A 15288-nucleotide genomic window follows, 5' to 3' on the forward strand; every position below is an offset into this window, starting at 1 on the left:
TGGACAATTTCCATTGGCTAGCCACGGTCACATCTTCAAGGTTGTTATTACTGTGACTATTTTGCACAGGAAGAAACGAAGATGCAGAGCAATTAGATAACTTCCCTAAGGCACTAAAGGGCTGGAGACAAGAGTCCAGGCGTCTGTCTGCTCCCAGATGCTTGTATTGCTTTCCTGAGGTTTCCACGCTGACTTCTGTGAATGAGAGGCTCTCAGTAGAGAATACCATGTCACTCAGAGCAGAGGTCTGGCGGGTGGGGGGGGGGCGTGGGACAGGGAGCAGGTTTCCGCCTTCCCGGACACTCGCCTATCACCGAGCCTCACCAGACTGCTCCTTTGGCTCTGGGAAGGGTACCGTCACTGCTGTCACTGTCACGATAGAGTAGAGGGATGTTTCACCCCAATCTGAGGAGCAGGAATGGCTGGAACTGCTCTGTGATCACTAGTAAACACTGATAGTTCTGGGTGCTCCAGACACACCGTGTCCTGTACCCGGCCACTTCTTTCTTCGCGGGATCTTCAGCTTACCTTTAAAGAAGTAGGCTGTGCCCCGCTCAGCCACTTCATAAGCTGCATCCACATTGGACATAAGCTGGGGGAAGGAGCTGGTGATGGTGCTGGGCCGGATCCCTGACATCAAGTGAACCTGCCGACGCCAGAAAATCCTATTTGGCAACGGAAAAGGAATAAGATCAGGGTTGACTTAGATCTTCAGTTGAACTTGGACTGAAATATACGGCAAGCCATACTTTGGAGGCCATTTCTAAATGCTTCTTGTCCATGTCTTGTCTTTAAGTAGAATATATATATATATATATATTGGCTTTAGTAATCTGTTTCTTTTTCCTTTTCATTCTTTCATTCTTTTAGCATCTCTGTAATTCTTTTTCCTTCATTTATTTAAGGATGTTCAAAGCATGGAAGGAAATAGCAGGGATTGACATCAATGATGCATACACTTAAGCTGTGCATCTTCCTATTCCAAGTATCATTTGCTACAAGTTTCCCTTTCCTCTTCTGATTTTTTTTTTTTTTTTGTGTGTGTGTGTTTGTGCCTTAAAAATTTTTTTAATTTATTTTTTAATTGAAGGATAACTGCTTTACAGAATTTTGTTGGTTTCTACCAAACATCAACATGAATCAGATCTTTTGAAAATTGAAATCTCATAAAGTTAGCCATTCAGGTGTATTTTATAAGTATTATATAAATGAGCCAAATTTTTGTGGTTTGGAGATGCTAATTACTTCCAGTAAAAACAGCAAAAACATTAACAATTATAAATTATGTTGCTTATTTACTTATCTATTGAAAGTGTTTATATCTTAGGACATAATGGCTGCATCTGGTCCCATCACTTAATGGGAAATAGATGGGGAAACAGTGGAAACAGTGTCAGACTTTATTTTTGGGATTCCAAAATCACTGCAGATGATGACTGCAGCCATGAAATTAAAAGATGCTTACTCCTTGGAAGGAAAGTTATGACCAACCTAGACAGCACATTCAAAAGCAGAGACATTACTTTGCCAACAAAGGTCTGTCTAGTCAAGGCTATAGTTTTTCCAGTGATCATGTATGGATGTGAGAGTTGGTCTGTGAAGAAAGCTGAGCGCCGAATTGATGCTTTTGAACTGTGATGTTGGAGAAGACTCTTGAGAGTCCCTTGGACTGCAAGGAGATTCAACCAGTCCATTCTAAAGGAGATCAGTCCTGGGTGTTCATTGAAAGGACTGATGTTAAAGCTGAAACTCCAGTACTTTCGCCACCTCATGTGAAGAGTTGACTCATTGGAAAAGACTCTGATGCTGAGAGGGATTGAAGGCAGGAGGAGAAGGGGATGACAGAGGATGAGATGGCTGGATGGCATCACTGACTCCATGGATGTGAGTTTGAGTGAACTCTGGGAGCTGGTGATGGACAGGGAGGCCTGGCGTGCTGTGATTCATGGAGTTGCAAAGAGTTGGACACGACTGAGCGACTGAACTGAACTGAACTGAACTGAATGGCTAGTTCACAAAAATCTGGTACCTATACATTAACTTAAGATTTAGCAGCTTAACCATCCATTTTCCCAATATTATTTACATAAAATTGTGGGAGTATACATGAGGGTACTGGTCTGAAAATTTCTTTTTTTTTTTTTTTTTTTTTAGGCCTAATTTACTTTTTATCAGAGGTAGTCTTGTTCTTCAGGTAAGTATTTGAATGCTGACTTTAAATATTTCAATGTAAATGTGGTCTATTTTGAATTTTGGAGTTTAAAATCATTCTTATAAAATATGAATAGTTTACTGACTCAGTAGAAGCTAGAATCAATACATAAAAGTATTTGTGGACAGGGAACTTAAGGGAAAGTTTTGGTTTTTAAATTTCCATGTGGTAAATTTAGGTACTCCTCAAACATTCTGTTGAGCTTTAGTTAATTTAACAAATATTTATAAGAACCTATCAGCAGGCACTGAGTAAGACCTTGGGATGAAACACTGAACAAGATTCAGGCTCTGCCCTCAAGAAGCTATCATCTAGTAGCAGAGGCAGATAAGTAGTTAGACACTGTGCATGCTTAGTTGCTTCACTCGTGTCTGACTCTTTGAGACCCCATAGACTGTAGCCCCGCCAGGTTCCTCTGTCCATGGGATTCTCCAGGCAAGAATACTGGAGTGGGTTGCCATGCCCTCCTCCAGGGGATCTTCCCAACCCAGGGATCGAACCCAGGTCTTCTGCATTGTAGGCAGATTCTTTACCATCTGAGCCACCAGGGAAGCCCAATTAGACATTATAATTCAGGGCAATTTGTGCAATGAAGAGTTAAGTTCATGATGTTCTGGAGCATAGTATGTACCCCGTAAGAGGGATGCTGCATACAGGGGTCTGCTGAAGCTATCTGGGTGAGCTGATAATGAAATCCAAAGGACAACTCTATTGAGAGAGAGGAATATTTTTTCCATGTTCCTAAGCAGCATCATTGGAGAAGGCAATGGCACCCCACTCCAGTACTCTTGCCTGGAAAATCCCACGGATGGAGGAGCTCGGTAGGCTGTAGTCCATGGGGTCACTAAGAGTCAGACACGACTGAGCGACTTCCCTTTCACTTTTCACTTTCATGCGTTGGAGAAGGAAATGGCAACCCACTCCAGTGTTCTTGCCTGGAGAATCCCAGGGACAGGGAGCCTGGTGGGCTTCCGTCTATGGGGTTGCACAGAGTCGGACATGACTGAAGCAACTTAGCAGCAGCGGCAGCAGCAAGCAGCATCATGATTCAGAAGAGAAAGTATACTGTGTTTTAGAAAACTGTAAGCTGTCTTTGCTGGAGAAGGCAATGGCCCCCACTCCAGTACTCTTGCCTGGAAAACCCCATGGGTGGAGGAGCCTGGTAGGCTGCAGTCCATGGGGTCGCTAAGAGTCGGACATGACTGAGCGACTTCACTTTCATTTTTCTTTTTTTTTTTTTATTTTTCACTTTCATGCATTGGAGAAGGAAATGGCAACCCACTCCAGTGTTCTTGCCTGGAGAATCCCAGGGACGGGGGAGCCTGGTGGGCTGCTGTCTATGGGGTCACACAGAGTCAGACACGACTGAAATGACTTAGCAGCAGCAAGCTGTCTTTGCACCTCCAATGCTGCCATTATTTCCAAGCTTGTTTCATAATCTCTTAAATGAAAATAATAATACCTGGCCTATCTCATGAGATCATTAAGAGGATCAACTGAGATAAAGTGTCTGAAAGTGCATCATAAACTGTAAAGTGCCACTTGGCTGGATATTGTCCATTTTAAAAATAATTACTTGGGCACCTACCATAGATAAAACTCAGTGTGGCAGGAGTCTATTGAGGGTACACTTCCTCTCCCCAAGCCCTATACATCACGGCCTTATCTAGACTGTAGGTATTTTTGTGGTTGTTGTTGTGTTAGTTAAGTTTTATTGGGGGCAAAATGAGGACCGTAGGCTGGGAGATGGCCCCTCAGATGGCTCTGAGAAATTGCTCCAAAGATGCAGGGTGGGGGGAGGTCAGTATATATATTTGGTTTTGGTGAAGAAGGAATATATATAATCAAGCACATATTTTTCCAGAAGGTTTCTGCTAGTCTGGTGAAGCTTTCTGCTAGTCACAAGTAACAGTTGTCACTGTGAAGGATTTTAGTGCTTTTCTACATATGAAGAGGTACAAAAATTAAGCTCATAAAATCAGCTCCTAAAAATATCTATCTGAAAACCCATTCTGCCAGCTTTTCCCTGAGCACAGAGTGCCTCATTTTTGCTCTCCACCTTGAACATTTTCCGGGGGATGTTGAAAATCAGCAGTTGCCCCAGCTCACGATTTAATTCTTGTAGAGGTAGGTGGCAATTTGTAGTTGACAGAGCCCCCTCATGGTTACAAATTCGACCATACTTTAGGAGGCATTTCATGACCATTTCATCCCATGGAGCAAGGAACTCATTCTTAGGTCTGGTGAAGATTTTGCTGTTACCAGCGTACTGTTACTATCAACAGTAACCAAAGGGCTGGACCAACCTGTCTTACCCAGTCTCTTACAGTCCAGGAAAAATTTCCTCTTGTTTGTATCCTTCCATATCTAGAGTAATTACAGTTACTGATTGCATCCAGAACTATGTGTTTGATCAACTTTTCCAAGTCGCCTAGTTATTATTATTTTGTTGGAGGTTCAGTCACACATTTGGTAATGCAGGAAACAACAATCTCATAAAATAGGCAAAGTGCAAGTAACATAGCTAGCAGTATTATTAAAATTATACGTAAGAATTAGGCCAAAAACTTGTTAGGTGTGGGAAGCCCCTGGTGGCTCAGAGGTAAAGAATCTACCTGCAATGCAGGAAACATGGGTTCAATCCCTGGATCAGGAAGATCCCCAGGAGAAGCAAATGGCAACTCACTCCACTCCAGTATTCTTGCCTGGGAAATCCTATGGACAGAGGAACCTAGCAGCCTAAAGTCCATCAGGTCTCAAGAGTTCAACACGACTTAGCAACTAAACCACCACCATCATTCCATTACGTGTAGCTCAGTATATTCTCAGGTTGTCTGAATTAGTCTATTTTATACCAATCTTTATCTTTCAAGGAAATTATATATTTACATTGTATGAAGTAAAAGATAGAAAACTGAGTGAGACCCAGAAAGGCTGGGAGGCTCTAATGTCAGTGAGCGGCTAAGGCCAGACAGAGTCAATTAAACTCCAGCTGCCTTGATTTTCATCATACCCCCTAATTTCTCTACTTGCTCCTTCTCAGGCTTGTGACCTCTGGTTTTCCTCTGTTTATAACTTGACTGCTTATCCAATGAGATCTGGCCTTTTCTGGAGGCCAGAAGGACTGCTTTTCCCCACTTCCTTCTCTTCACCATCACAAAGTGAAAACTTTTTGGGTATCCAGAAGAATCAGGTAATAAATATAGAAAAACAGATTAAGTCAAAAGCTCATAATTTCATCTTTGATAAGGAGGCCAAACAATGGATTCACTGGGAACCCATGAAGAACCCAAAAAGCATTTTCCAATTAATTCAACTCAATATGTAATTCCAAAATGCTGACTCTGCTCATCACTGTGCTAGATTCTCTCTAAGGTACAAAGTGTGCCTTTCAAGCAATTAAAATAATGAGGATGAAGAAAGTGGGAAGGAGGAGGAGCAGACACATAGTCTAATAATCAGGCTGTTTTTGAATTACATCACTGATAAGGTTAACTTCCAGCTGCTTTCTCTTTTTGGGTACTCTAGAGCTGGGCTGTATTTTCTTTCATTTCTCATTTAAAAATCATGTGGGAGTTTTTAAATTCTCATTTAAAAATCAAGTGGCTCTAGACAAATTAAACCCAATCTTTCATTTGAAGTTACATGTTATTGATGTCCCAGATGACTCAATGTGAGAGGTAGTAAAGCGCAATGGTTAAGAGTTTAGGCAAACCAAAAACGTACTTTTGGAACTGTTCACAGGCGGTAGAATCTTATATTCCTTACTTAACTTAGGATATTGTGGGTACTGGGAGGATTAAATTGATGTGAAGTAGTCATTCTAAAGCAAGAATAATTTTGTGCCATGGAAGACATTTTTTAATGAGTGGTGGCAATTGTGGTTGTCACAACTAGGAGTGGGCACTGCTTTTGGAGTCTAGTGAAAACCAGGGATATCATTTTAGTTTACCTTTTACAATGCACAGGATAGTCCAGCATGACATAGACTTGTCTGGCTTAAAATATCAGTAGTGCCAAAGTCAAGAAACCTTGGCTTAAACACTGTTGTGACATATTAGAATGTATACATGAGGTAGTAATAAACACTACCTATATGTGATACTTATGTAAAGTATCACAAATTCCAAAAGAATCTGTACTCATGAAAAATTTCATATTAATGAAGAAAAATTATATCTTGTGGGTAATAAAGTGATAAGACACATATCCAGAGGATTTACAAACTTAGAGCTATAGATTACAATAATAATTAAAATTGACCAAAAAAGGTATAACAATTAACCTCCTAATATACCTGTAAATAGATTTAAAGTATAAGGCAAAAAAAGCAAGTCTATAAAACTGTTAGAAAAGAAGAACTGAGGGGGGTGGAAAAAGATATTCCATGCAAATGGAAATCAGAAGAAAGCTGGAGTAGTAGTATTCATATAAGACAAAATGTTGTTGTTGTTGTTTAGTCACTAAGTCAAGTCCAACTCTTACAACCCCAAGCACTGTAACCTTCCAGGTTCCTCTTTCCAGTGGATTTTCCAGGCAAGAATACTGGAATGGGTTTCCATTTCCTTCTTCAGGGGATAGCGCTGACCAAGGGATCAAACGCATGTCTCCTGCATTGGCAGGCAGAGTCTTTACCACTGAGTCACCAAGGAAACCCAAGACAAAATAGACTAGGATAAAGACTCTTGGAACCCTCTTGCACTGATGGTCAGAATATAAATTGATAAAGCAACTATGGAGAACAGTATGGAGGCTCCTTAAATAACTAAAAATAGAACTACCATATGACCCAGCAATCCCACTACTGGGAATAAACCCTGAAAAAGTCAAGTTTCAAAAAGACACATGCACCTCAATGTTCACTGTAGCACTACTTATAATAGTCAGGATATGGACACAACCTAAATGTCCATCAACAGAGGAATGGATAAAGAAGATGTGGTACATACATACAATAGAATATTACTTAATCATAAAAAGGAATGAAATTGGGTCATTTGTAGAAATGTGGATGGATCTAGAGGCTGTCATACAGAGTGAAATAAATTAGAAAGAAAAAAACAAATATAGTATATTAATGCATATATGTGGAATCAATAAAAATGGTATATATAATCTTATTTGCATAGCGGAAATAGAAACACAGATGTAGAGAACAAATGTATGGATACTAAGGGAGGAAAGAGGGGTCGGATAAATTGGGAGATTGGGATTGACATATATACACTACTATGTATAAAATAGACAACTAATGAGAACCTATAGTACAGCTCAGTGCTTTGTGGTGACCTAAATGGGAGGGAAACTCAAAAAAGAGGGGATATATGTATATGTATAACTGATTCACTTTGCTGTGTGGTAGAAACCAATACAATATCGTAAAGCAACTATACTCCAATAAAAATTAATTAAAAAATGATAGATTGTTACAGGAGACAAAGAAGACACTACATAATGATCAAGGGATCAATCCAAGAAGAAGATACAGCAATTGCAGATGTAGCACTAGTGGTAAAGAACTCACTTGCCATGCAAGAGACTTAAGAGATGCGGGTTTGATCCTTGGGTTGGGAAGAGACCCTGGAGGAGGGTGTGGCAACCCACTCCAGTATTATTCCCTGGAGAACACATGGAAAGAAGAGCCTGGTGGGTTACAGTACATAGGGTTGCAAAGAATCAGACTTGACTGAAGCAACTTAGGACACATGCACCCAACATACACTTCCCAGGGGGCTCAGAGCAAAGAATCCACCTGCCAAGCAGAAGATGCAGGTCAATTCCTGGGTCAGGAAGAACCCCTGGAGAGGGAAATGTTAATCTTCTCCAGTGTTCTTGCCTGGTAAATCCCATGGAGAGAGGAGCCTGGTGGGCTACAGGCTACAGGGGGCCACAAAAGAGTTGGACATGACTTAGTGACTAAAGAACAACAAAAACAACACAGGAGCACCTGATAACAGATATACAAGGAGACATACAAGGAGATATTGACAGTAACACAATAACAGTGGGGGACTTCAACACCCTACTTACATAAATGGACAGATCATCCAGGCAGAAATGAATATGGAAATGCAAGGCTTAAATGATGAATTAAACCAGATTAACTTAATTGATATTTATAGAACATTCCATCTGAAAGCAGTGGAATATTCATTCTTTTAAGTGCACATGGAGCATTCTCAAGAATAGATCACATGCTAGGCCACAAAGCACGCTTCAGTAAACTTACAAAGATTGAATCATATAAAGCAGGGGTCCCCAACCCCCAGGCTGAGGACCAGTACTGGTCTGTGGCCTGTTAGAAAGTGGACCACACAGCAGGAAGTGAGTGGCAGACAAGTGAGTGAAGCTTCATCTGCCATTCCCCATTGCTTTCCATCATTCACGTTACCACCTGAACCATGCCCACCCCCCCACCTGCCCTGTCCATGGAAAAACTGTCTTCCACAAAACCAGTCCCTGGGGCCAAAAAGGTTGGGGACCACTGATATAAAGCACTTTTTCCATTCACAATACTATGAGATTAGAAATCAACTACAAGATTTGTGCAAAAAAGCACAAACACATCAAGGCTAAACAATATGCCACAATAAACAACCAATGGATCACTGAAGAAATCAAAGAGGAAATAAAACAAAATACCTAGAGACAAAAGGAAGTGAAAACGCAATGATCCAAACCCTGGGGGTTGCAGCAAAAGCAATTCTAAGAGAGGAGTTTATAGTGACAAAAGCTTACCTCAGGAAACAAGAAAAATCTCAAATAAACAACTTAACCTTATACCTAAAGCAACTAGAGAAAGAAGAACAAACAAAACCCAAAGTTTGTAGTAGAGGGGAAATCATAAAGATCAGAGCAGAAATATTGAATAAATGAAATGGAGACAAAGAAAACATAGAAAAGATCAATAAAACTAAAGGCTAGTTTTTTGACAAAATAAACACAATTTATAAATTTTTATCCAGACTCATCATGAGAAAAAGGAAGAGGGCCCAAATTAATAAAATTAGATATGAAAAAGGAGAAGATACAACCCATACCATGGAAATATTAAAGACCATAAAAGACTACTACAAGCAATTATATGCTGATAAAATGGACAACCTAGAAGAAATGGACAAATTCTTAGAAAGAAATCTTATAAAGCTTAGAAATCTCATAAAGCTAAACCAGGAAGAAATTTAAAAAAATGAATAGATGAATTACAAATACTGAAATTGAATCTGTGATTTAAAAGCTCCCAACAAACAAAAGCCCAGCACCAAATGACTTCACAGGCAAATTCTACTGCACATTTAGAGAAAGAGTTAACACCTATCTTCTGAAACTCCTCCAAAAAATTTCAGAGGAAAGAACATTCTCAAATTCATTTTATGAGGCAACCATCATCTTGATACCAAAATCAGAAAAAGATACCACACACACACAAAAAAAAACAGAAATAAACCCATGCACCTATGGGCAATTAATCTATGACAAAGGTGGCAAGAATATACAGTGGAGAAAACACAGTTTCTTCAATAAGTGGTGCTGGTAAAACTGGACAACAACATGTAAAAGAATGAAATTAGAATATTCTCTAATATCACACACAAAAATGAGCTAAAAATGGATTAAAGGCCTAACTGTAAGACTAGATACTATAAAATTTGTAGAGGAAAACATAGCTAGAGTACTCTTTGACATAAATTACAGCAATACCTTTTTGAATCCATCTCCCATAGTCATAGAAATAAAAAAGTAAACATACAGGATCTAACTAAACATAAAACCTTTTGCACATCTAATAAAATCATAAAAAAAATAAAAAGACAACCTACAGAATGTGAGAAAATATTTGCAAAGGCAAACAATCCAACCAAAAAATGGGCAAAGGATCTAAGCAGACATTTCTCCAAAGAAGATGTACAGATGGCCAAAAGGCAAACAAAAATGCTCACCATCATTAATGATATTAGAGAAATGTAAATCAAAACTACAATGAGGTATCACTTCACACCAGTCAGAATGGTCAGCATCAAAAAGTCTAAACAATAGAGAGGGTATGGGAAAAAGGGAACCATCCTATACTGTTGCTGGGAATGTATTCTGGTATAGTCCCTATGGAGAACAATAAGGAGGTTCCTTAAAAAACTAAAATAGTACTATATATAATCCTGCAATTCCACTCCTGGGTGTATATCTGGGGAAAACCAATTTGAAATAATACGTGCACTTTGATATTCACTGTGGCACTATTTACAAAAGCCAAGACATGGAAGCAACATAAGTATCCATCAACAGATGAATGGGTATGAAAGATGGAATATATATATACATACATATATATGTATATAATGGAATATTACTCATCCATAAAACAAATGAAATAATGCCATTTGTAGCTACATGGATGAACCTAGAGATTATCATACTAAGTGAAGTAAGCCAGACAAAGACAAATATCATATGATATAGCTTATATGCGGAATCTTAAAAGACTGATACAAGTGAACTTACATACAAAAAGAATTAGACTCATCGATATAGCAAACAAATTTATGGTTACCAAGGGGAAAGGGAGAGAAGGATAAAATAAGAGTTTTTGATTAACATATACACACTACTCTATATAAAATAGATAACCAACAAGGACCTACTGCATAGCGCAGGGAACTATACTCAATATTTTATAATAATCTATAAGAGAAAAGAATCTGAAAAAATATATGCATGTATAACTGAATCACGCTGCTGTATTCCTTAAACTAACTCAACTGTAAACCAACCATGTGTGTTCACTTGTGCCTGACTCTTTGCAACGCTATGGACTGCAGCCCACCAGGCTCCTCTGTCTATGTGATTTTCCTGGCAAGAATACTGCGTTGCCATTTCCTGGTCCAGGGTATCTTCTCAATTCAGGGAAAGAACCCATGTCTCCTGCTTCTCCTGTATTTCAGGTAGATTCTTTCCTACTGAGCCACTAGGGAAACCCACTATACTTCAATTAAAATAAAAAAGAACAATTGCAGGATATTTTTAAAATGTAGTGAAATAAACAGATATTAATAGTCTGTAATCTGATCTTAGGTAAGGAGGGCAAAACAATGGAGTTTATTGATATTAAAGACTTGCTGATAGATATTTAACTGCATTGTTTAGCCAGGAACCAAAGCTGTATCTGGAACATAGTTAGGCTCAATAAATATTTGTTGACTAGATAGATAGATGTCACAGTTGTGTAGAACTTATTTAATCATCAGTTTTCATATTTTCTTTACTAAAGAACAGCATCTAAGTCATCAGGTTTGAGCAGAAGTCACTGGTAACATTCCTGGTGCTTGCTGCCAGTCCTGTGAGCTCCTTGCGGCAGGGTCGTGTATTATTCATCTATGTATTCTCGGGATCAGCAAGTCCTGGCACATCTGGGGCTTGATTCAAGTCTGTTAAGCTTTTTATCCTTTTTCTGTTGTTGTTGGACCCTTCTGTCTTCATTCCCCACCTGCTTGACTGATCCTCTCGCTCTTTCCTTTTTAGGAGACACGGTCACCTCTTTGCTGGCTGTAATCCAGCAAGAGTTGATGGGCCCTTTCATTTTCACCCCTGACTTTCCTTGACTCTTCTATTCTCTGTCACTCTGTGCCCTAGTTTCAGGAGGAGGGGATGTCTTTTTTCTTTCAGTCTTTTGATGCTGGGTTGAATTGATGCTTCTCTTCCCTGAGAATGGGCACTGTGGTGCAGTGAAAGAAGCAATGGGTGCTTGAGACCTTATTTTATTATTGGATGTGTGACCTTGTATGGAGAAGGCAATGGCAACCCACTCCAGTACTCTTGCCTGGAAAATCCCATGGATGGAGGAGCCTGGTAGGCTACAGTCCATGGGGTTGCGAAGAGTCGGACACAACTGAGCGACTTCACTTTCACTTTTCACTTTCATGCATTGGAGAAGGAAATGGCAACCCACTCCAGTGTTCTTGCCTGGAGAATCCCAGGGATGGGGGAACCTGCTGGGCTGCCATCTAGGAGGTCGCACAGAGTCGGACACGACTGAAGCGACTTAGCAGCAGCAGCAGCAGTAGCAGCAGAACTTGTATGAGTCACTTAATTTTTCTGAGGCTAAATTTCTTCTTGTCAAATAAGAATGAAAAAAATAATAATAACTGCTAACATTTCAAAGGATCAATTGAGACAATGCATATGAAAGTGCATAAATAATCTTACAATTATTTGTAAATACTTTAAAAAGATGTTTTCACCCTACAAATTTATTAATTATGTAATACTTAGAGTTTATGAATAGAACTAAATTTTCTTCTAAATTTTTCTCATTAATATAAAATTTTGTCTGTGGAAACTTTGAAATACAAACAATCACATCATTGGTCAAGAAGGCATTCATTTGTGGGGAGCTTGCTAACCAGGGCTGTTTATATCAGGAGGGTTAAGAGGCCAAGAATCAGACATGCATTAAACATCTCCCTGAAACCAAGAAAAACAGAGCTTATAAAATTAAAATCCTACATGTAGACAGTGGTTAAAACAGTGAAAACTATTCATAGTGTCCTTAAATTAAGTGTATATATCCATCTGTGGAGCCTATGGAGATCTATATTTTAAGCCACAACCTATGAAGATGTAAAGAACCTCGTCCTTAGTCAGAAGGAGGGGTTTCAGAAGAAACGACAGTGAATCAGCAATCTTTGTACACCTTCTGCCTCTTTGAATTCATAATACATAACAGAGAATCAATCTAAGTAAATACAATGCCATGTGTTGACTTTCAGTGATGCAACCTTATAGCCAGAAAAGAAATGTCCTCAGGGAGACTGAAGGAGGAAGACTTCCTCTTTAGTTGTTGTGCACGCTTTCCTCGAGCCCATGAAAATCTGGAAAACGCTAGGTTCCAATGGACTCATCTATTAATAATAGGAGAGGGTACTGATTATATTGTCTCTCCTTCTGATAGAGCTTTGCATTTCTTTCTCCTCAATGGCTCCTTTTTATGCCTTCAAATATTCCCAGGTATTTCTCAGACTGAAAAATCCTCATTGGACTCTGCTGCCTCTTCCAGTTATTGACTTAACTCCTTGTTATTAACAAGATTTTCAAATGAATGATTTGAAAATGAATGATCTATACCATCACTCTCTGCGCATGTATGCTGTCGCTTCAGTTGTGTCCAACTCTTTGTGACCCTAGGGACTGTAGCCCTCCAGGCTCCTCTGACCATGGGATTTTCCAGGCAAGAATACTAGAGTGGGTTGCCAGGCCCTCCTCCAGGGGGTTTTCGTGACCCAGGGATCAAACCCTCATCCCTTCTGCCTCTTGCACTGGCAGGGGGGATTCTTCATCACTAGTGCCACCTAGGAAGCCCACCATTACCCTTGGCCTTTTCATTCTGCAGGATCTGGGTTCATTCCTCCTTGTTGTTTAGTCGCTAGGTCGTGTCTGACTCTTTTCAACCCTATGGACTGTAGCCTTCCAGGGTTCTCTGTTCATGGGATTTCCTCAGGCCAAAATAATGGAGTGGGTTGCCATTTCCTTCTCCACGGGATCCTTCCCAGGCAGAGATTGAACCCGCATCTCCTGCATTAGCAGGTGGGTTCTTTACCACTGAGCCACCAGGGAAGCCCCAGCTGTGCTGCTAAAACTATATTCCTTCATCATCCCAGACAGTCAGTCCTGTTCTTCAGTTTTCAACCTGGTGACCTCAACAGCATTGTACACTACTGATCATTAAAAAAAAAAAAGACAATCTTCTTTCCCCTGACTTATCTGGGGTTCCATTGTAATGATTCTGTCTCTGATGTCAAGTAAACCTAGGTTAAAACTCTAGCTGGGACAAAGAGCATGGATTGAAGGAGCAGATGTCTATAAAATGCTTAGGATAACATAGCACATCGTAAAGGATCATAAAATGTCAGATTTTATAATTAATAATATTATGAGTTTATCTAAAATTGAATTTTTCTTGATGTGTCTAAATCTTTTTGATTTTCTTATCTAAGTGAGAGATGCTGCTACCATCGACTCTCTTTTTCCATTGTTCTCATCAAATCAAGATACCTCTTACATTCGTCCTTCTCTTCAATCCCTACATGCATGACCCTGAAACCTATTTTTCTTTCCATTACTATATACGATACATAACATCTTTAAGAATGTGACAATTAGTCGATCAGTCAGGGATTTACAGATGTTTTAAAATAAAGAACCCTATTTTGAGAACAAAACAGCATGTGGAGAAGCCTAGCAGACATTTCTGGGGACCTGGCTACTCAAGAACCTCCTTCTCCTTGTGGCTTTTCACCCTACCTGCAGGCCCAGGGCCCAGGGACATAGCAGCTTTTCTTACTCACGCAGATGCATTCCAGTCAGAAGGCATTCATTCATGAATTCAAGTCAAAATTCAACATTCTCTTCACAGTTCCACTGCACAGCTATGAAGCTTTCTATGTGAGTGATAGACTCTGTGCTGGGCGTCAGCAGGCCTGGGTTTCAGAGCAGGGTCTTCTGGGCTGAGAGTCCCGGGCCTGACTTTCTTGTCTCCAAAATGAAGGATTTGGACACGATCAACCTTTATGGCTATTCTACATGTGAAATGCTATTATTCTGAAATCTGAAGCTGATAGACATATTCTTGATCTTATCATTAAAATTGTATCATATAAAACCCAGAATAATAGAAGGCATACAAATATCATTTGGGTATGACTGCTGTTCTAGTCATTTCAAGGAAATCTGAGATAATATTTTGTCATTTATTTATAAGAGTAAATCTATGTGAATTAAATGTGTGTGTGTGTGTGTGTGTGTGTAGCTGAAGTTTCTCTTCAAACAGAACATTTGAATGGACCCAAATCCATTTATACACTGTGGAGAATATGCAGCAGTCTCACAGTGACTTTAAAAGGCACTGCATTCCATCATGCTTTGGAAACAAACTGTGCGGTTATTACATGCACAGCCTGAAATGTCTCATCAACAGATTATTGTTAGTGGTGGGGAATTCCAGGCTGGCGGGAGGGAGAGAACAGGTTGGGAATGCTTTCGTATAACCCCCAGGTTGCCATGCTGGCTGTGGCTGAAAGAATTCT

The 15288-nt window shown here is 39.7% G+C and overlaps 1 protein-coding gene across 1 annotated transcript in view; it reads right to left on the reverse strand.

The window, feature by feature from the left end:
- MMP20 (matrix metallopeptidase 20) overlaps positions 1-15288 on the reverse strand; it is a 57541-nt gene that overhangs the window by 18907 nt on the left and 23346 nt on the right. Inside the window, exon 7 of the mRNA XM_005899511.2 lies at positions 529-665. Within this exon, the coding sequence (XP_005899573.1) occupies positions 529-665 (137 nt within the window). The remainder of the gene's footprint in view (positions 1-528; positions 666-15288) is intronic.

The sequence above is a fragment of the Bos mutus genome, chromosome 15 (genome assembly GCF_027580195.1).
Source record: "Bos mutus isolate GX-2022 chromosome 15, NWIPB_WYAK_1.1, whole genome shotgun sequence".
Taxonomy (NCBI): domain Eukaryota; kingdom Metazoa; phylum Chordata; class Mammalia; order Artiodactyla; family Bovidae; genus Bos; species Bos mutus.